At 38.0% G+C, this 23,987-nt stretch overlaps 1 protein-coding gene across 2 annotated transcripts in view; it reads right to left on the bottom strand.

The window, feature by feature from the left end:
- The window catches only part of THEMIS (thymocyte selection associated), a 220,509-nt gene that overhangs the window by 15,352 nt on the left and 181,170 nt on the right, over nucleotides 1-23,987 (bottom strand). Inside the window, exons 5-6 of one of the 2 annotated variants that reach the window (XM_036767982.1) lie at nucleotides 8,974-9,127; nucleotides 8,872-8,897 (exon numbers count right to left, since the gene is read on the bottom strand). In XM_036767982.1, the coding sequence (XP_036623877.1) occupies nucleotides 8,872-8,897; nucleotides 8,974-9,127 (180 nt within the window). Of the gene's footprint in view, nucleotides 1-8,871; nucleotides 8,898-8,973; nucleotides 9,128-23,987 lie in introns of those variants that run through there. The other variant, XM_036767981.1, reaches the window with a different exon arrangement.

Below are 23,987 nucleotides of genomic sequence, written 5' to 3'. Positions count from 1 at the left end.
TATTTGAAGGGAGATGTGATGAGGCTGATACTATCCTACTTATTTTCATATTTTTATATTTATATTATATATTTTATGATATATTTATATGTTATTTTATATTTTAAAAGCAGGTTAAGACTTCTGATTAATCATCTCCAGATCTTACTTTACTCCTTGAAATAAATCAGCCCACTTCAGATCAAATACGTTATGGAAACATTTATCCACTGAAGATGCCCATATGATCGTTTTAATAGGCATGGTAACCACTGATTTTATTTGAGAGCTATGCTCTAAGTGCACTCCACCCCCTTGTCATTTAGTATTGGTTGAGCCAGATCTGAATAGCAGTACAATGTCTTGCCCTCTGATTATGAGGACATTTATGAAGCCATTAACTTCTTGTATTTGTATAACATTCCTGCCAAGTCACTCCAAGTGCTTCAAGGGGTAGCACCTACTTTATAAACCCAAGAAGAGGTTAGAAATAGCTCTTGCCATTCATGTCTCACAAAACAAGGAGAAATGTGCCTTCTTTTGAATACTGCACTCTTCTCCAAACTCCATTTCTCTTGCCTGCATTCAATACAAACATGTGACATGGTGTTATTGTGGGCAATGGAGCCAGCAGTCATTTCCCATGATGTATAATGCTCTAATAAACTTTCGGTTCAACTATGTACCCAGGGGATAATGCCTATTTTATTGCTTATTTTTCATCTGCAGCCTAGTAAGGTCTTGGAACATTTCACCCTGTGGTCCCAGTGATTCTCTCTGCTGGGGGCTTGTAGTATAAGTTTGCTTAATTGGAGTCTTAACCCTTGTTCAAAGAGGCGCTAAAAATATTTCCAGTTCTGTCTCCTCTTCTGCTTTGGATTTCTGGTTATATAGTTTTGCTGCTACAGTCAGAATGCCAAGGAGCAGTTTCTTTCTTCTATTCAGTAATGTGGCAAAGGCAGATTAAAAACCTGAGGTGAAATTGAATATTTGATGGAGGTGTCTATGTGTATTAGTCACGATGTTCTCTACGGAACCCTCTTTTGGAGCAGCTACTGATGGGAATGCCTGCTATCAAGCTTAGTGAAGACTTTTCTTGCCCATTAAATTGACATCAAGATCATCAATTCTGGGCTTTGAATAAATACCAGGCATGGATATTTTGTTTATAATAAATTTATAATCATTATGTATCCTTATATAGTTGTCAGATTTTCCCAGTGACTCTGGAAGTCACTTAGTAGAGAGGAAGAGAAGAAAGGGGTGTGCTGGATCTAGTACGAACAGCTGGTGGGAGCTGATTGTTAAATTTTCAGTGTGACTTGTATAATCAATATCATATTGCTTGCCTTCTCAAGGGGGTGGGGTAGCAGAGGGAGAGAGGCAATGAATTTGGAACCCAAAATTTAAAAAAAATGAACATTAAAAATATTTTACATGTAATTGGGAAATATCTAATGAAATAAAAATATAATAAAAATTTTTCAGTTGAATATTTACACTTCAGAAATCAAAAAATGCTACAAATCAGGAATTGATTTATGATTTGTTGACTATGTAGACTCAATTAAGTAATGGAGATAAGTGAGTTAAACTGAATAGTGTATTGTGCATATAATGTTTTCCCCTTAGACTCAGTTGTTAATCATTTACCGGCAGGCCACTGGACAGATCCTTAAGAATTCTTTTGTCCAAATCATAGCCAGATCTTTGTTTTTTTGAGCACTAAGCTATTTTTGAGACAAAAGATTCATATCTACCCTAGGAAGTGGGTAGAGAAAGGGAAGGTGAGAAGGCAGTAAGCATTTATATCACACCTATACCAGGCCAGTCTATGTGCTTAGCACCTTTTACAAATATTATCTTATTTCATCCTCACAACAATCTTGCAAACTATTTTTCAATTTTTTCAGTCCTGTCTGACTCTTTGCTACCCCATTTGGGGTTTTCTTGTCAAAGATATTGGAGTAGTTTGCCATTTTCTTTTCCATTTATTTTATAGAAGAGGAAACTGAGGCAGAAAGGATTAAGTGACTTGCCCAGGATCATGCAGCTGGTAAGTGTCAAAGGCCAAATTTAAACTCAGGAAGATGAGTCTTCCTGACTTCAGGCTGGGCACTGGCACCACTGTGCCACCTGGTTGACGCAGAAGAACAGATGCTATCTTATCCCCATTTTATAGATGAGAAAACTGAGGTAAACAGAGGCTAAGTGATTTGCCCAAGATCATAAAGCTAGTAAGTATCTCAGATTGGATTTTAACTCTGGTATTCCTTACTGTAGGCTCAGCACTCTATCCACTTTTCCAGTGTCTAAAACAAGTTAACAGATGATACCTACAATATATAGGCATAAAATCATGGCAGGTGGAGCTTGAAAGTATCTGATAACTATGCAGTCCAGAGAAGTGGAAGAGTTCAAGGTGAAAGAGTTAGTTAATGGTAGCTCCAGGGCTAGAATTCCGGTCTCATGACTCCTAGTCTTAGCCATCTTCCGCTATGCAAACTGTCTCCATCCTGGGAAAGTTCTGAATGATCTGTGCCTATGGATCAAAATACTGGAATGGAGAACTATGACTAAATAGTTTGGCATAGTGGAAGGAGTATTAGACTGAGATTTAGTCCTCTTGGGGTTGAATTCTTGTTCTTCTACTTGCTACCTTTATTACTTTAAATAACAAACTTGGCCTCTCTCTTCATCTGTAAAATGAACATAATAACTCTTACAGGTTTGTTCTGAGGATCAAATGTCATAATATACACAAAGTAGCAACACGATGTTGGTTGTCATTAATATTTGTGGTGGTGTTCTTGTAGGACTTCATGTACTTTGAAAAACACTAGTCCACATGAAACTCGATCATTCTGTATCCTTAACTTTGGTTCAGGACGTTTGAATTGTGTAACTAGAAAATCCTTAGGAGCTATTATGACTGTTGTTGTTTGGTCACGTTTGATTTGTGTCTGTCTCTTCGTGACCCCATTTGGGGTTTTCTTGGCAAAAATACTGGCGTGATTCGCCATCTCCTCCACCTCATTTTACGGATGAGGAAATGGAGGCAATGTCTTTCCCAATGTCATGCAGCTACTGAGTGTCTGAGGCCAGAATTGGACTCACAAAGATGAGTCTCCTTGATTCCTGGCCTGGTACTTTATCCACTGTGCCACCTAGCTGTGTCCTTGTGAGCTATTAGCAGGTAAGTATTAGCCATTTTCTGGGAGGACTGAGTATTCTAGTTTGTTTGAATCGTAGAGTGCATGAGGAGGGAATTTGGAGAGAATAACCTGGAAGAATATTCGGGGCCATATTGTAAGAAGGCCCTAAATGCCATTCAAGGGGTTTTTATTCCCTGCCATTGGATGAGCCATCTTAGTGTTTTGAATAGGGGAATAACATAAGCAGGATTTATAATTAATTTTACCATCCGAACCTCATTAGAAAATAACAGAAATGTGGGGATGTTTAAGCATGTTTTCTAATCACATGTTTGTATTCTCCAACAGCATATCTACAAGAAAACACAACTAGCTTAAGATATTGAACTGATAGACTCTTGGCCAGGGATGGAGTATACCTAACAAAGCCCAATCAATTTTTGCATACATATACATATATATGTATATGTATATATGTATATATATATATATATATATATATATATATATATATATATATATATATATATATATATATTTGCAAATCTGATCAAGAGAAAAATAGAAAGGGGCCAGGAGTGGGGGAAATTCCTAATATTCCTACCAATTGAGATGATAGCAGAATGACATAAAGAACAGAAGACAAGTAAATGTCCTGATTTTTTTTTAAGAGTGTAGATTCTTTATGGGCAGCTAGGAGCCACAGAAGAAAGAGCATCAGGCTTGGAATCAGGAAAACCTGAATTCAAATCCAGCCTCCAACACTTGCTAGCTGTGTGACCCTGGGCAAGTCACTTAACCCTGTTAGTCTCAGTTTCCTCATCTGTAAAATGAACTGGAGAAAAAAATGACAAACCACTCCAGTGTCTTTACCCAGAAAATCCCAAATGCGATCTCAAAGAGTCAGCCATGACTGAAAAAAAAGACAAATAAGAAAAGTAGAGTCTTCAAAATAGAGGTTTTTGGGCTTTCTTTAGAGCCTGGCCTTGATTTGGACTCTAGAGAAGAGCAGCATCATGTAATTCAGAGGGTGCAAGATTTAGATTAAGAAGACAAATTCAAATCCTACCTCAGACACTAACAATATGACTCCAGGCACGTCAATTAAACTTTCTGCACATCAGTTTCCTTAGCCGTAAAATAAGGAAGTTGTCCTCAACAGTGTCTAAGATCCCTTCTAGCTCTACATTTATGGTCTTTTAGTGTTAAAATTCTAGAATGTATTATTAAAGGGATGGTTCGCATGAATTTATAAAGAGAGGTAGTAATCATTCAGTTCCTACCTAACCTCATCAAGAACAGGTCATAATCATGTCACACTAAAGTCTTTTCATTTTTGACAATAAAATATAAGCTCCTTGAAGCCAGGAACTATTTAATTTTGTCCTCATACCTATAATACCTAGCATAGTGCCTGTAACAGAGTAGATACTTAATAAATGCTCATTGAATTGAATTAATAAAGTGATAGATCAAAAGATTGGCATAGACATGATATACCTGGATTTCACAAAACCATTTGGCAAACTCTCTCATGCTGTCATGAGGAATAAGATAGAGACATGTGGGTTCAATGATAATATACTTAACTGGGCTCAGAACTGTTTGAATGTGAGAGAAATTATTATTAAATAACAAATTATTGGGGATATCCAGAGTTTTTTCCCTTCCTATCTCCTTATTCTCTACTTAGTCAAGCCAGCATCTGAAAGACATTGCTCATAATGAGATTAGATTAACTTTTTTCTCAATCTTGTTCAGACTCCAACCAATTGGGGAAGCCCATTGTGTTCTACTCAGGATTGGGTGGTGGTGGTGGGGGGTAGATCCTTTGTCTAGATTGCCCAAAGTCGGGGGTGGTCTGAAAGCAAGAGTCAAGTCAAAGTCAAAGTCAAAGTCAAGTCCCCCAGATCCTCATTGGAATAGGTCCACCTCTCATTATAATATTCATTTTTCTCATTAATTGTTAAATAATAACAGTTGATTGTCACCCTCAAGGATAACCCACCCTTCCAAAGGCATATTAGCATTGATTGCATTCCATGAGGGGTCTTTGGCCAAGCCACTGACCCCTTGTATTAATTACTTGCTAGTATAATTAATAAAACAATTAATTACCCAGAAACTATGTCTCTCAAGTTTTTTATATGTTACAAATGTCTAGACCTAATGAACATTGTTAGATTTTAGTTTGGGACAAGACTGCTAATGGGATGTCCCAGGAATCTTTCCTTGGCCTTGAGGTGCTCATTTTAACCAATGACAGGAATCTGGGGGGCATAGCTTATATATTAGAAACCAAAATGAGTATGTAGAAAGAGCTCAAAATTTAATAAGATGTAATTTACTTCAATATGTCAAGGACCTGAAACTTTGTCAATGTAGGTATCCTTTGACACAGATTACATTTTTTCTATAATTTAATATGTGGGTTTGGAGATTTTCTGTGGCCAAAAAATTTATTATCCTGTGATCAAACTAGGGATGAGTCTTTCTGAAATTAGCAAGGTTGGTCCTTGGCCAAATAACATAATGTCAATATTGCAAGTTGTTTTTTCCCCCCATTTTGGTAGGACTCGCCAGACCTTGTGCATAAACAGCATAGGCTTCAAGAACCTATGACCATCTCCAAACCACAATGAGGTATCCAAGTAGGATTTTAGTGGGGAAGATGAAATTTAATGGGAAAAAATGTAAATAGTTATGCTTAGGTTAAAAAAATCAGCTATCCAAGTGTAAGATAGAGGAGGAAATGTAAGACAATAGCAATATGAAAAAAAAAACTAGGGCTTTTAAAGGATTTCAAAGTTAATATCAATCAGTAGTGTGACATGGAAGCCAAAAAGAGGCATGATAAAAATATAAAAGAGAAATTGTAATGTTCTTATACTTTTTCTTGACCATAATACTTCTGGAGTATTAGGTTTATTTCTGGGAAGTACATTTTAGGAAAGACACTGAAACTGGAGCAAATCCATAGGAGGGTAACCAGGATTTGAAGAGGATCAAAATCTACACCATAAGAGATAGGTTGGAAAAAATTGGGAATATTTATCCTGGAGAAGAAGACTCAATGACCTGATAGGTGTGTTCGAGTATTTGAAGAGCTGTCATATGGAAGCAAAATTGGACTGTGTTGATTGGCCTCAGAGGGAATAACTGGGAAAATTTGGAGCAAAGCAGATTTTGGTTCAATATAAGGAAATTTTTTTAAAAACACAGAACTGTCTAAAATAGGAGAGGGTGAATTTCCCATCATTGGAGGCCTTTAAGTGATAGTTTAAAGACCATTTGTCAGAAATATAGTAAAAGTGATTTTTATTTAATTAGGGGTTAGATTAGATGCCCTCTGAGATCCCTATTCCCTCTGAAATTCTGTGAACCAGTTAAAAGGAGAAAATTACAATATAATATTTTCTTTTTTCCATTATGTGAGGTAATTGATTAGATAAATCATTTACCACTGAATTACTGGTTAATGGGTATTGGATAAGCATAGCTTTACTCTAATGATATGGGGAGCATATCACTAAGGTTTCATTTTGACTCTATAAAGGAAGGACTGGAGAATGTGAGTAGTGTATTATTATTATTATATTAGCAAATATTGGTAATTTCAGAAGGCTATAATGCTTTTCAAATATAACTATAAAAAGGATATGAGTCACAAGCTTTGGCACAGGGTGATACAATGGAAAAAGTATTAGCCTTACAAGGAAGTCTTAGTTTTGAATCCTGGCTCCATCAGTTATATGATCTGTGACCTTGGAAAAACACTAAATCCCTTTGAGCTCTGATTTCCATATTTGTAAAATGAAGATGATAACATGTCACCTGCCTCATAAAGTGGCAAGAAGAGTCCTTTGGAACTTGTAAGGCGAAATAAAGATGCTAGATCCTTAGTAGAAGTAAGTAAAAGTACAGCCCAGAGTTATACCTTTGGTATCTTAAATTAGAAAAAAGTATCATCTCCCTAGGGCAGCTAGGCCTGGAGTCAGGAAAACTCATCTTCCTTAGTTCAAAGCTGGCTTCAGACATTTACTAGCTGTGTGCCCCTGGGCAACTCACTTAACCCTGTTGTCCTTAGTTTCCTCATGTGTAAAATGAGCTAGAAAATAAAGAGTCAAACATGACTGAAAGGGCAACCACAACAACAACAGCAACAAAAATCTTCTCCTTAATTTTTTGACTCAAATCAAGAGATCTTTGTTATTGCTGCTGAATTCCCTATTGTTTTTTGTTGTTGTTGTTGTAGTTAAAGGTGTGTTTCAAACAGAAATCAACTGGGTGTGTTTCTGGATCTGTACTAACCCTCCCAACGTACACAATTGGGGGGATTCAGTAAGAGCAGTCTCTTGCAGACCCAGAGTCTCCTTCTGTAAATTTACAAATCAGACAGAGAATAGACTATACCTTGAGGCCCTTAATAAATGGATTTGTTCTATGAAGTTTGGATTTCATCAAAGGGCCTCACTTGGGGACCTAGAGGGTCATACATGGCCTTGAAGCCACAAGTTCCCCACCCCTGGACTATACAGTTTATTAAGACTGAAATACAAAACGTTGATCTTGGGAATTGTGTATCCAGTACCTTTCAGGATCAATACTTTTAAGAAAAAAAGATATTGCCAATGCATAAAGCCCTGAGACTCAACATGCTACATCAATTTCTACCCTGGTAATTGTTTCTTTTAAATTCACACTTGATTAGTATTTGAAACTTGGAGGAAATGCAATCTGTTTGGTTTTCAAAGTCTTTTACAGAATTTCATTTTTGTCAGTCAGAGAGATCCAATGACAAGGTAATAAGGAAAGCTCTATGGGATATTTTTATGTTAGTGTCAGAAGTCAGTAAGCTCACTACATAAAAGAACCTAATTTATATAGACTGGTTTTGGTGCAGGAACACTTCAGGAGCATAATATCCAGTGTTTTGACTTTGACATGCCCTTGTAGGATGGAGGAAGGGAAATGTAATGATACAAAACTGAGGATATAGGGACAGGAATGCGTAATAAGGAGAAAACCAAGAGAGAAGGAACAAATTGTTTGCTTCGGGAAAAAAAAGATCAATTTGTTGCTGTTAGTTTTTCTTGGAATTATGCATGGGAGTACACAGCATTATTGAGGTAGAAGTGGCTTCAGGCTGCCTTTTATTGTGAGGAGAGAGGAGAGGAATTTTTAGGAAAAACTTTTTTGGTCCTTTATTTTAGGCCTGAACACTCAAAGCTAAATAACACTTTACAGCTAACTTTATAGCTCTCTTCTTTTCTTCGTGAGCCTGTTTTCTCTTGTTTCACCCTCAGATGGCAAGCCCTTGATTGTCATCCTTTGGACAATTACTACACTCAAAGGATATCAGAATCCTTCACTTCCACTTCTTTCTAACTTTTAAAAAAAAGAACCTTTTCTCATAAGACACCTCTTTCCAACCCATTAGTCATTCTTGTGATGTTTTAAATAAAAACACTAAAAGTTTATTACCATAGCTGAATCAGCAATCTCAAATAGGAACATTTTCCTTGGCCAAGATGACCATGGATGAAGCAAGCATAAATAAAGTTTGCCCTTCTCTAAGTGTCTGTTCCTGGAAAATAGTGCATATGCATGTCAGTGATGTGAGCACAGTTTAACATTGCCATTGAAACCTTGGATACACTCACCTTTTATCAGAACTGACATTTCTACAGGACATTTAGGACAGTGAGGTTTACTTTGCCTGAGGTTCCCATTCTAGTTAAAGTAATGGGGGGAACCAAATGCCTGCAAATTGAGCATTTATCAAGTTCGGGGTTAGACTGTGGCATATTAACAAATGAAATCATATTGCATAACTGACCTCTCATCACGCTGGTTTCTGCTAATGCAGTTGTCCTGATCACATCCTGCTCTGTCTCCGGATGGGTCAAATCAATTTGACAACTAACTGGTAATTTTGATGCGGCAGTTGCTTGCTGTGAGTGTAGATTCTTGGCTGTTTCTACATGGAGACTCTGAAATTACATAGGCCAGTGTGATTGATTTCACGAGTAAATTATTAGTCCAAACTGAATACTTTCCAGAGATATGACAAGGAGTAGCATCCATCACATTACAGGTCATTTCTACAACTCTGAAACAGAATCTCCTACATGTCAAAGTGAGTTACAAATCACATTTCCATCAATAGATTGTAGTAATATAGGTGTGGTGAAATGCTGCAATTTAAATGACAAGAATAAAAAAGTCACCCTGGGCACAGAAAATCATCCTCCAAGGATACACTTGAGCATTGCTCTCTTCTTAGCTTTTTGAATGTGCTTCATTTAAAATGAATTTTAACTTGACTACTCACATCCTACAGTTAATTAATTCCAAGTCTCTCATTACTCTCCATGTCATAAACAGCAATATACTTCATGTCTAGTTTATACTTATTCCATAAACAAAGTAAATCATACTTTCAATTCAAAATGTTGCACATTTCATCAGCATTACAGAAATTGACCCAGCTTCTCTACTCAATCTGGAATAACAAGTCAGGATAAGAAAGGATTATTAAGGCACACACAGCATTAATGATCATTAAAAATTCATTTCAAATTTGGTGATGACACAGTGTTTGATGTTGTCCTGACATACTGTATGCTTCAAAAGATCCATCAAATAAGAGCAAAAATTCAAACCCTTCATCTGAAATTGTGCATTCAACCCTTTCCCTCATCACCAAAGCCCAAGTGGATGTCTCCCACTATGTATAACTTCTAAGAATATTCATAGGCAACTTCCACACTATGCAAAGTAAGTGGTAGTTATCCAGTTAATTTAGTCTATGTAGTCAAGGAAACTAGGTCACTTAAGATAAAATATAAACCCTGAGGCCTGGATAATCCATATTGACTGCACACATTAATCAGAATGAACTGGCTAACTGCCAACTCTCTTCTAGACTTCTACAGATCTAGACTGCATTAAATTTCTCACAAGTCATTTCAACAAAACATCTTAGATTCTGTCATTTCAAGATGAGATAAGAGTTCCAAAACCCTCAAAACAAGTATGTTATTTAAAGTATATTATTAAAAACAGCAATAGGCAAAAATCATAACAGTGCTACAAAAAATTGGCACAGTACAAAATAAAATCCAACCCTGGTCTTTTGCTAAGCTACATCCCAGTTTAAGAAGGGCATGGCTGGAGAACTCCCAGAGAAGTGCAACCAGTATGGTGAAGAGTGTTGAGCCCATGCTGCTTGAATATCCACTAAAAAGACTGAGGATATCTAACCTGGAGAAGAGAAAACTCAGAGAATCATGATAGCTGTCCTGAAATATTTGAAGAGAAATCATATGGAAGAAGGATTAGATTAATTTTTCATGGCTTCAGAGGGCAGAACTAGAAAAAGTGGGTGGAAGATGAAAGAACAACTTGGACTTTATGTCAAGACAAATTTCCTAATGAGCAGAGATGTCCCAAAGTAGCATGGGTGAACTCAGGCAGTGGAGGCCTCTGCCTTATTGTAGAACTTCAAGCAGAGTCTGGTCAACTCTGTATTAAGTCTTATAGTGAGAGTTCTTTTATGGATACAGGTTAAATTAGATGGGCATGAAGGTCCCTTCCAACTCTAAAATCTGTGATGATGGCCACTCAGTCACTGCAGAGTTAAGTTTAACATGGGTTGCTGTGAAAGACCTGAGAGTTATAGGGTCCTGGATTTTTGCGTAGGAATATATAAGGGAAAGGAAATAGTCTCAGGAGTATCAGCTCAAACACCCAGCAAAGCTAAATTCAAGGCAGTTTCCCATTTGTAGTGTATGTGCTAGGACATTCAACTCACTTTCCAATATGGCTACAGACAACTGGATGTTGTCGAGAGGACACACATGAGACAGATCTCACTAAGGGACCTTAACCAAATAGGTAGCATGAGAGCAGAGCTCAAAGGCAACTTGGAACAGGAAAATACCTGTGGGTCCAGGATACTGTAATTTTGCTGTCCCTGAGGTGAAATGCCTGCCTTATTTCTTCTTTCTTTCCCCTTGCAGTCTTAAAAGACAGAATTATGAAAGCTGGAACAAGGCTCAAACACCAGTAACATCCGCTACTCCCCGCTGCTTAAGTACACTGGCTCATGGTGGCCCCCAACAAAATGGAAGGACCAATGTGTTTCACAGAGCCAAGCCCGCACCTGTTCCATCCTACTTCCTACTATTTGGCTAGACTACCTGCCTTGTTAGGCTAACACAGAGAAATATTTGCTTGTTTCCCAGGAACTGTGGTGACACGCATCCCGTTGGAAGGGGAAGGGGTGGGTCACCTAAAGTGTCTGTGATAGGAACACTAGAGTGGATCTTTCCCGTACAAACAAATCCTACACTTGTTCAAACCCTATCTCCCCTTTGCTTCGATGCTTTGCTGCAAATGTGGTTATTCCTCATTCATGTTATTGTTGCCCCCTTCTAGCGGCTCTCTTTTTAATTGGGAAATCATGCCTGTTGCACTCTGAGAGGTTAATTTGTGGCCAAAGGGGAGGAAAAATTCATCTTCTTTTGAATTATGCAAATGGAAACCACAACGGAATAAAATACACACCACATTTATGGTCAGATTAGCTCTCAGTGAAATTAGTTTTGAATTAGGAAACATGTGAAGTGGAATCTCATTTGAAGGGGGTCCAGCAGAGTAAAGCCTGCTGCAGATGGCGGATGAGAACCATGGTATAGTACAATAGGGCAGAGCCTAGGACAAATATTCTAAATTCATTTCTGAAAAATTGTGGTTATAGTTCTCCCAACTGTCCACTAAAATAGCACTAAAACAGAGCCTTTTCAGGTGAAACTCTGTAAATGAAAATGTTTTGCGACCTAACTTATTTGATATAGGAGCTTCTGTAATTTTTTCCTTTCCATTTCCCTACTTGTCATGTATGAAGTAATACTAGATCTGGTTTTAGAGACAGAGGAGAGAACTTGAATTCAAGTCCCAGTTCTGCCTGATTGACTCTGATATTTTGGAACAGTCACTTAACCTCTGAGCATCAGTTTCTCTATGAGAAGGCAACATCAGAGGCAACAGACAAAAAGCAATTTGTAAATTCTAGAGTGTTCAATATATTTGAATTAAGAGTTTGTCTATGTGATTGAGAGCTACTCAGTAGGGTCTCAAATCTTGATTCAAAGGTGCCTGTTTCCATATAGTAAGCAAGCAATCATTATTGATGCAGAATAATTATATGGATTGAAAATTTTTACTCCTCTTAACCTTACATAAAGTCAGAGCCAGCTCTGGGAAAAACTTTTAATTTCACCACAATTTGCCTTTGTCCTAAAGCTATCATGTTTCCAACCCCCTCCACCTGCCAGCCCACCAGTGCTCTGCTTTCTTCCCAAATTCTGTTCGTCCCTTACCATGCCTTACCCAATCCCATCTAATAAGCTTATCTGACCCATGTTTGATTCCCTCTGAGCTAGGGGACAGTGGTTACAAAGAACTTAAGTCAAATAAACTAATCTAAACTCCAATATTGTTAACATTTTAACTAACATATGTATTTCTCCCTACTCTATCCTTAAATACATTAATCTCCTAAAAATGAAATTTCTTTACCAAGACTTTAAAAAGCAAAGGAAAAAGGAAGAACTTCAGGTCCTGGGTCAGACTGATAGGAGAAAAATTGGGAACTGTGGTGAAATTTTGGAAGCCTTCAAGTCACTTCATCAATTCTCCAACAGCTGACTTCTGGAGACAGACAATTGTAGATATAGGGCACTCTACAGTGCTTGACACACATCATCTCATTTTTTTCTCAAAATAACTATGAAATAGGGTAACAAGCATTTTTAATCCCATTTTGTAGGTGAGAAAACTGAGGCTGAGAGAAATGAGTTGATTTACCAAAATTCCATATCTTGTTAGCGATAGAGGCAGTACTAGGACCAATTTTATAAAGTGACTTCCCTTCCCTCAAGGCCCATATTTCTGCTAGGAAAAAGTGGGTTACTGTGAGTTAACTACATGTCTTGACTCTTTTCGCTTTACCATGCAATCTTTAGCAAGCTGTGAGAAATGGAAAACAAATTAAAAGTAAATAAATAAAGAAGATAGAATAAAGTACCAGAAGAGGAGAAATAAGTGATGATGAGAGGTGTGGGAAGACCCATCACAGATCTGCCTTTCTAAATGGTACTAGTGGAACTCACTTCCTTGGCATCAAGGTGGGATATTGGATAGGACACTAGGTCTAGAGTCAGGAAGACGAGTTCAAATCTAGCCTCAGATATTTACCAGCTGAGTGACCATAGGCAAGTCATTTAACCTCTATTTGCCTCAGTTTCCTCAACTGTAAAATTGAAATGGTAATAATAGCCCCTACCTCCCAGGACTGTTGTAAGGATCAAGTGAGATAATATTTGTAAAGCACTTTGCACAGTCCCTGGCACATAGTTGGCACTATGTAGATGGTATGGTTGTTGTTGCTGTTGTTGTTAAACACTGTTTGCCAATTATGGGTATCCAGTGATATACATTTAGCTTATTTAATTCTAGCTTTAACTAAAAAGTTATTACTGTATATGTTTGTGTATTGTATATACAAGATGTATCGTTATTCTGTTCTGACTGTCCAGGAAATAATGATCATTGTGCTTGCTCTATATCCATGCTATACAGTCTTGGTCAATTTACTTTAAATATTTTGAGCTCAACAACTTCATCTGCAAAATTAGGAAGGCCTAATAGATACTTTTTCAAGCTCTAACATTCTATGAATCTCTACTTTTACTATGTTGCAGGTATTCTTCTGTTTAAACTTCTGTGCCTCCCACCCCTCCCTTTTTTAAAAAAATTAAACTGAGTTGTCTTCACCAGTAAAAACTGTTTCAATTGTTCATATGTTCAGAGTTTCAATAGTAGTAGTTGTAGTAGAGTAGAAAATATAATAGCCCTGGATTCCAAAGACCCAGATCCATATCCACTTGTAATAGACCTGGATCCATACTGACCACTTTTGTGACCTCTCTGGGCCTTAGTTTCCCCACCTACAAAATTAAGGAACTGGGCTCAACACTGTCTAAGAACCCCAGATGAAACAACCTTCCTTTCTAGATAGGAATTATAGGATCACAGATCAAGAGCTAAAGGGACCCCAGTTGGAGACACTTGAGTCTAACTCCCTCATTTTATAGTTAAGGAAAATGAAGCCCAGAGAGGTTAAGTGACTCACCCAAAATCCAGAGGCATGTTGTTAAATGTTTAAGAACTAGAAGTCCAAAACAAAAATCTATGCATGGCACAATTTTCAGTTTAATCAGAATTATTAACTGTTTCTTTGTCATTTTCTTAAGTCTAGAAATCAACAAAACAATAAATCAAGCCCTGATTTGTAGCATTTGACTATTTTCAAAATGTAAAAAGCAGTAATCGATATGAGTAGGTGCCAACACACCCCAGCAGCAAAATCACACAGGTAGCAAGCATCAAAGACAGGATACACACCCAGAACATCTTATTTCAGAGCCTGTATGATGCACTGTGCCATGGATTTTTTGAATCTTCTGTAGCAAAAACTATGTAGGTGTTCCATAGCAAAAAAAAAAAAAAGCCCTGTATTTTAATGGTACTTTGATAGATACTGGATTTTTTATTTACGTTTGATGTCATAAAAATATTTGTCTTAAAAGCCTGCTGTATGTATACGTTGAGTGAATTTGAAACATGTTTTCATTTTTATTTTGTATTTATATGTTAATGCTAATGTAATCCTAATATCTTTATAGGTGTTGAATGGAAATGGGATTTTTAGACACAGAAAGAGTGAAAAAAATTGAAAATGAAGATAAATCATAAAATGAGGGAGTAAACACTTAAAAATCAATAGCTCCCTACTGCCTGTAGTATAAGGTCTAATCCTCTTAAACTGGTCTGGCTCCAAATATACTTATAGTTTTATTTACCTAACCAAGTGTTAAGCTCCAACCCAAACTTCGTAATTCTCTAAAATATCCATGAGTTTCCTCACCTCCCCAATTTTACTTATGCTTATTGAGGAATTTATTTACATATGCCTATATGGGGAATGTACTTTTTCTTCTACTTGCAGGCCTGGGAAAATACAACCTTCTCTATAAGGATGTCCATAACATGCAATAAATAAACTCCTTCATAGTATGTTATACTTCTGCAGACTACATTTTATATCTAATTTTACATTACTGTATCATGTCTTCTCTCTTCTACTAGGTTATTTGTTCCTTAAGGAACAGGGAACAAATCTTTTTCATATTTATATTTCTAGTGCTCAGCATGGTGACTTCCACAGAGAGGGTGTTTAGTAAACGTTCTTTAAATTGAAAGTCCTTCCTCATGCACATCCCTTGCCCTCCTTTACTCACCATCTCTTTCAGCTAGGTGGTACAGTGGAAAGGAAACTGGTCCTAGAGTCAGGAAGACCTGAGTGCAAATCTGGCCTAATTTATCGAGTGACCCTATGCAAGTCACTAAACCCCTATTTACCTCAGTTTCCTCATCTGTAAAGTGGGCATAATAACAGCACCTACCTCCCAGCGATGTTGTGATTATCAAATGAGATAACAATTGTAAAGTGCTTAGCACAGTGTCTGGCACATAGGAAGCACTATATAATGTTAGCTATTATGATTATTATAATCATCTAATACATTTGATTTTTCCTTTCTCCGATACCCTGGCTGTTCACATTCATTTTTATAAATAATCTATAGTAGGGAAAATTGGCCCCATGTATACAGGACCAATCCACTGAGGATGGAAGTGATGTGTGTGTGTGTGTGTGTGTGTGTGTGTGTGTGTTCATGTGTGTGGGGGGAGGGGTGGAGTAGGTGGCGGTTTGGGAGAGAACAGATTCAGCTAAAAAGAGCAGCAATTTGCGACAAAGCCTACTTGAAAGGAAATCAATAAGAAAGAGAAAGTGAATTAGAAGAGATTCTGAACACTGAAGTTGTTAAAGCTGAGGGACAGCAGAAACCAGTATATACACTGTCCAATTTAAAGCACCTTATACCTTTCCAATGCATTCACCATATAATGTTTGTTACAATTATCCACAATTATGCCTAGCACTAATCGACTACAAGCTTCATGAAGTCAGGAGTCAAAGCTTATCTAAATTGTATATCCTGTATATCCTCTGCTTTCAGCCCACTCTTTGCCTCTGCACACCATTTCATTCAATTTTTTCAGTCATGACCAACTCTTCATTATCCCATTTGGCAAACATGTTGGAGTGGTTTGCCATTTCTTGCTCCATGGAGCTCATTTTACAGATAAGGAAACTGAGACAAACAGGGTAAAGTGATTTGACCAAGGTCACACAGCTAGAAAGTGTCTGAAGCTAGATTTGAACTCAGGAATTTGAGGTTCTAGCATCTTGAAGGATAGGCCAGTGTACGGACTGGTAGGTTCTCATAGGTGGGACCAAGCTGTAAGTTGTGTGTGTGTACGTGTGTGTGTGTGTGTGTGTGTGTGTGTGTGTGTGTGTGTGTGTGTGCAGTGATGTCTAGCGATCGCCTACATGTGTGTAATCCCAAAGAGCACACTAGCTAAATTTCATTGATGCTCCTTACCAGTTTGGCTTCAAGGTGGTGAATTTTTCAGCCAAAACTGCTCAAGTTCATCTACTAAGACCTCAAAAAGTTCTGCTTTGCTATCAATAGAGGGAGAATCCATACCAGAGTACAGACAAAGTGAGGTTCACATGCTGTCTTGAAATGTTTCAAAATAGCTAAAGGTCTCATTTTAAAGTAGCTGAGAGGTGCTATATATTATTGTTCCTACAAATTTCAAACTTTCCTTAAAATATATGGGTGAAAAACTATGTATTTTCATTAAGCTCTCTACTACCCCCATGCCAGACATCTCCAAGGATTAAAGTCTCTTAACTACTTAACAAACATTATACATCTCTCTGTACCACTGCTTCACTGCACCCCCAGCCACACACACACACACACACACACACACACACACACACACGAATACCTGGATGAAATTTACACAAACACACAGGAGATACATGGCAATTAATGCATACAAATGGGAATGAGTCTATTTTGGACGGAAACTCAGCAGCCTCTGCTGCTGTAGGGGCTATGCAAGTGGGTACCATTTAGCCAGCTGTTGTTAGAAATAGATTTTCAAGGCAGTAAAGCCCTGCAAATGAGGGCTATCCCCTTGATTACTCAGCCTCAGAAAATTTTGAGAGAGGTGGGGGTGGAAAAAGGACCTTCTGCCAAACCTGTTTGAATTACATTTATTTTTCTGGATAGAAAACCTTAGCTGGTGCTCCCTCTAATAACTTAAATGCTTCTCTAACATTCTCTCTGACTCTGAGGGGAGCAATGCCTTTCAGTGAAAAAGGAAGTCTATTTCCAGAAGATGTTCTAAGGTTCTAAGGCACTGTTTTTATTTAAAATACCTTGCACACTACATGCTATACTTAAAGCCAAGAAGACAAGGCAGGATGCAAATATCTACTGTGCAGTTTGTTAGATTCAGACATCCAAGAATACATCATAGCCACAGGCCTTACAGATCAGTGTTACTGGGTACCAACCAGAGCAGTGTGCTAATAATCGTTCCTTAATAATTTTTTCCCAGATGAATAAACATAATTTTCCATTAATATTGATATTTTCACTGCTAAATCTCACTAATCATACCTTTTATCCATCTTTACTTATGTATGTTGAATAATAATAATAGTTAACATATGTACAATGCTTTGAAGTTTGCAGAGTTTTACAAATATTATCTCAAATGATCCTCACAACAGTCAGGTAAAGTAAATGCTATTATTATCCCTTTTTACAGATAAGAAATATTGAGGCAGACAGAAGTTAAATGATTTTTGCCCAAGGTCACAGAGGTAATCAACGTCTGAAGCAGGATTCATACGGAGATGTTCCTGACCCCAAGCCTAGCACTTGATTCATTCCACCATCTAGCTGAATCTCCCCCCAAAAAATAGCTTTCTTGTGAGTATGGCTGGTGAGACAATAACTTGGGATGGATGTGAAAGGGTGTGGGAAAATGGTGTCCAGTGACTTCATTGTGATGCATAGACAGTGCACTAAGCTGCATAGAGAGTCAATAGTCAATAAATATTTATTAAGTACCTTCTATTTGCCAGGCACTGAGCTAAGGTCTGGGGGTACAAATATAAAAAAAGACAGGCGGTCTCTGCCCTCCCAGAACTTACAATCTAATAGAGGAAGACAACACACAAAAGGAACTTTCAAAGGATCAAGGGAGGTATGGAGGGATTTGATTGTTGTTTGTCCTTTGTTCTAGAAGAGGACCAATGACATCAGGAGATTGATGTCTTGACTTGCAAGTGAACTGGATTTGAGCGAGGCAGAGTGATACAAAGTCAACAGCCTCACTCTCTCCTCCAGAGTCAAGGAAGTCTGGTGGCAAGACATGGGTCAAGAGTACTGGCGATGGCCCCTGATGCAGTGGGAGACCTTGGCTTTTTTAAGCCAAGGTCTTTCCCAAGTCTCTGATAGAAAAGGCAGAGATGGTCCAGAGTAGTACAGCCAGGTGAGAAATGAGATGTTCTGAGTCAAATTCCATCCTTAAATGAACATTTCAGAGTTCATGGCTCCCTCTTTCATTCAAAGGGCCAGAGAGTAGGACTGAGGGAGGGTACCAAAACTGATGTGATCTTGCAAGATGATGAGGTTTTCCCCAAAATTCACCTGTTCTAGGAAGATCAAAGTTCAAATCCAGCCTCAGATACTTACTCGCTGTGTGACTCTGGGCAAGTCATTTAATCTTGTTTGCCTCAGTTTCCTTATCTCAACAACTAGATGTCCAGTAGACATCTTTAACTCAATGTGTCCAAAACAGAACTAATCATCTTTTCCCCTAAACCCACCCCCATCCTACCTTCCCTATTACGGTGATCAGCAACATCATCCTCCCAGTTCCTCAGGTACTCATCTTGAACTCCTAGCTCTCTCACCCCTCGTATCCAAGCTATTGCTAAGGCCTGCCAATTTTACCTTTGCAACATCTCTCAGATATGCCCTCTTTCTTTCCTCTGACACTGCCGCAAACATTCACCACCTCCTGCATTGCTTATTGCAATAGCTTGCTGGTGGGTCTGCTTCCGTAAAGTCTCTTCCAACTCCAATTCATTCTCTAATCACTAAAGTGATTTTCCTAAAATACAAGTCTGATCATGTCACTTTTCTAAATCCATAAACCCCAATCACTTCCTATTTGATGCCTTTAGAAGTAAATACAAAATGCTCTGTTAGGTATTCAAAGCTCCTCCTACCTTTCTAGTTTTCTTACACCTTAATCCAATACAAAGAATACGTAAACCTTGATCCAGTGACACTGGTCTCCTGGCTGCTTCATGAACAAGACACTCTTTTTCGGCTCCAGCCTTTTTCTCTGGCTGTCCACCATTTCTGGAATGCTCTCCCTACTTCACTCCTATGACTGACCTCCCTAGCTTCCTCTAAGTCCCAACTAAAATCCCTCCTTCTATAGGAAGCCTTCCTTAACCCCCTTAATTCCAGTGCCTTCCCTCTTTTTAATTATTTTCCATTTAGCCTGTATTAGCTTGCATTTCATACTATTTGTTTTCATGTTTTCTTCTCCATTAAGTTGGAAGCTCCTTGAGGGCAGGGTCTGTCTTTTGTCTCTTTTTGTTACCCTAAAGGTTAACACAATTCCTGGCATATAGTAGGTGTTTAATAAATGTTTATTGATTGATTGGCTGACATGTTCTGATCTGAAAAATTTCTGTGATCCCTGCTTACTATCTACTTGGATAAATGCATTTATGGGCTATTCACTATTTGTGATGGTATTTTTTATAACTAGCATTTGGTGGAAAGGGACTAAGTTTGTAGGTTAAAGCTTGGAGTGCCCTTCCTGTTTAAGAGCCAGACACCAGAGAAGCTAGCAGTTTTGAATTAAAAATATCATATAAGCAAACCAATGATATTTAGGGAGGCAGATAAGATATAAATCTAGTCCAATACTCCTGTCTCTCAGAAGAGACCAGAATAGCCAGTCTCATGGCCTCTTCTCCTGTTTCCTCAATGCAGGAATCATAGTCTTCCTTGGAGAGGGAAGGAAGGAGGAAATAAGTATTAAGCACTTGCTCTGTACCAGGCACTGTTCTAAGTACTAGGAATACAAACAGGAGCAAAAATGTAGTCCTTACCCTCCTGGAGTTTAAATTTTAATGGAGAAAAACAGCACACAAAAGGGAGTAGAAAAGGAAGGGTTGGGAGAGACAGAGGTATCTGTCACAGCCACATGATTTTAAAGTACAAAAGCCAGGAACAGGCCAGCCCAGGAAGTGGATGAAGACTTGCCCGGGCCAGGGGTAGGGAACTTGCTGCCTCAAGGCCACGTGTGGCCCTCTAGGTCCTCAAGTGCAGCCCTTTGAATCCAATGCAAACTGGATTCAGTCAAAGGGCCACATTTGAGGACCTAGAGGGCGATATGTGGTTATCCAATCTGCAGGTTCCCCGCCCCCACTCCTCAGCCTTTCCACAAAAGAGAGACTCTGGAAGGAACTAAACAGTGGGAAAAGAGAACCAGTCTTACAGAGCGATATTACAAGATCAGAAAACTGCAAGGTGGTTGGATGTTCCAGTGTGAGGAGGCCCCAGGTTCAGAGGGAAGATCCAGAAGAAGACAGCATGGTTTGGAAATTCAGGAACCAGAAATATAATCAAGAGAGAAAAAGGGTAGGCAAGGTAGAAATATCTATCCAAGCTTCCCCTCAAGTCCCAGTCTATGTCTTTAGATATCCCAGGTGAATTTATATATATATATATATATATATATATATGATTTCATTTTAGCCTCACAGCAATACTGTGAGGTAAGTCCTAGATTTATTATTTTCCCCATTTTATGGATGAAAAATCTAGAGTTCAGAAAAGTTAACTCAAATCTAGGAAGTTGTCAGGAGCCAGATTTGGACCCAGGTATTCTTGACTTTAAGTCAAATATTTTATCCATCTAATCACATTACCTTGTAAGAATCTTCAATACTCTCTCTTACTCTGACATTCAACAATTCTAATACTTATTTTTTAAATTTCTCATATACTAAATACTGCCTTAAAAAAAAGTGTGACATTTTGTGTTTCAATAATACACACTATTGCACAGGGAGAAAAAACATCAGTCCACTATAAACAATTATTCATTATTTAAAACTCAGATTAAAAAAGTTATTATTTTATAAAGTACACATTATTAATATATCCTATTTCTTTTTTTTAATTTGAGGAAAACTGTTGTAGCCCATCCTCCATAGGGCTATACTTTTGACTAAAGAAACTCCTTGATAGGAGAGAAGTAGGAGTTTTGAGGCTAACAGTGGCTCAGAAATTCTTAGGCATGGGCCTGAGATAAGAGAAAGCACTTTTGAAAAGTAAGAAGCGCCATACAAATGTAAGATGTTACTCTGATTATCTGGGAGTTGGAACACAGCTGACATAGGACCCACAATTGACAAAGCACAATACTCATTCTGACACATGAAACTTAAATTCACAGAGATTGGGCAGTTTGCTAAACTCTCAATCAGAAGTAGGTTCAGTATTAGATTCATTAGTTTTTCAAGTCCATGTTCAAATCACTGGAATTATTTGCTTTATTGCTCAATATTCACTATCTTGACCCCTACAAACCCATTCCCAGCATGGTCTGAAGCAGTGGGAAAAGAGATTATATTTCCCTTCTTCTGGCTACTATCCTTATCCAAGGATCTGGGAACTCCTGAAGTAGATAAAACCAAATGCCATGAATGAACAAATAGAAGGATTCATAAAGAAAGGTGTGTGCCAAAACAAGAAGGTCTTTGTAACTTTTCTTTTTTCAGGAGGGAAAGTGGAGGTGGGGTAGGGGTGCATCCCTTGAGGATATCCCCTGTACAATTTGAAGTAAAAAGTTTAAACACCAGAAACTATTGGCATTCCTTTGCATCTACAATGAATATGCTACTTTGTATCTTATAAATTCCTGGTTAGTTGAATGAATGAATGTTGGCATTTTGTATCCTGACTCCTATAATGTTCTCCCATGGGGAAAAGAACATGGCAGTTGCTTAAATAGGAGTTCAGTGGCTGGAGTACCACCAGTGCCATCATGGATCAAGATGCTCTCTGATAAGCTAAAAGTTGTCCTGGGATAGTGACCCTGCTAAAGTTTGTTTAGAATGACTAGTTGGGTATATTTTAAATTATTTGTGGGATACAGAGACTATATGGGAAGGAAGCTGCCATTCCCTTTCAGTGGTCACGCAGGAACAGACAGAAAGCTCTGGAGAATCATACTGTGTTGCTCTAGGGAAATGTTAATTACTTTAGATAGCTTATGAATCATGCAAGCTTTCCATTCTGATTGTTGAGTAGGATTCTTATAAATACCTTTATTTCTGTTAGTAATCTTTTCCTGGTAGACAAATGCCCTAAAAGAAGCACGCTTGTACTCTAGAGAGTATGGTATAGGGAAAAGGAAGGAAAGAGGTGTTTAGGTACCAGAGCCGGGGATATCCACATACAGTATTGATAGGGATGCTGAGGGGTTCTGGGACACAATCACAGAAATGAGAAAACTGAGCTTTACTTCAGATGGCTCATCTGCACTAAGCCAGAGCTGGAGACAGCAATGTGCACATGAAGTGAAAAACAAAGCTCTAGGTCAAAGGATAAGGGGTCCCCAGACATGTTAGAGGCGAAAGTGATTCAGAGAAGGAGCTGATTCCCAGGAATCAAAAGTCCAAGAGCCTACAACCTAAGGAAAGGTGTTTTACAAGTACAGTTTTTTTTTCCTTCTTCAATGGCATCAATAAAATGGCAAATGCAAGAAAGACAGGGACTTTTCATTCAACATTAATTTTCATTCATTCATTCAATTAATCAGCAAAATTATAATTACAGACCTCCAAAAGGAGGCTTCTTGAGGGCAGGAATTTTTCATTTTTTTTCTTTGCATCTCCAACATTCAATACAATGTCTGACACAGAAGGTGCTTGTTGAATACAATTTTAAAATTCATAAATATAAGACGATTATTAAAAAGAAATATCAAATATCGCTGATAATGCTTAAGAATGCCATTAGTATCTAGTGATTTTGGATGCTTATTTTAATCATATTGTGGCAAAGAAAAAACATTCTCAGTGTCTGTTCAAAACTTACAATGTAAACAAATCCATTGAAAAACAGGACAGAGTAGAATTATTTCTGTAGTAATTTGATATACCCACCAGATGGCAGTCTTTCCTATCTCTCTTTCTAGAGAGTTCAAAACTAGGTAATAACAGCTGACAAAGCAATTCTATTAGATCTATTTACTGTGTGCAAATATGTGATATCTGCCAGCCCTCTGTGGCTCCAAGATTGGATTTCTCTCATTTCAAAAGAGGCTTCTATGAGCAGAGGCTCAGTCCATACATACATCTAAACAACAAAGGCTATTTACATAAAATTGAAGGCTTAAGCCAGACAGCCCTCTCAGGATCTCAGTTTGGCACCCCTTGTTGATATGCAGGAGTCAGAGAGGCTGGGAAGTGCCTCTGAGGACGTTTCAGTATATTGTTTGCTTTTTAAAAAAGACAAACAAAAAGCAAAAAGAGCCAACCGGGCCAGACATCAAGTCCAAATATTCACTTCTGTTCAATTTTTTTTTATCAGATCCAATCTTCTAAACTGCCTAATAACTTAACAATGCTTCCAGACTGCATGAAAAATACCACCCTATACTGTAAATGCAATTTACTCTATTATAAATACATATGTGCATGGCCAAGCACAAAATAGCTTGACAGATGTGCTGGCTGGGAGAAGTATAGTCAGTAAC

Source organism: Trichosurus vulpecula, chromosome 7 (genome assembly GCF_011100635.1).
Source record: "Trichosurus vulpecula isolate mTriVul1 chromosome 7, mTriVul1.pri, whole genome shotgun sequence".
Taxonomy (NCBI): Eukaryota; Metazoa; Chordata; class Mammalia; order Diprotodontia; family Phalangeridae; genus Trichosurus; species Trichosurus vulpecula.
The sequence above is the reverse complement of the archived record's forward strand: the minus strand, read 5'-3'. Positions and strand labels throughout refer to the sequence as shown.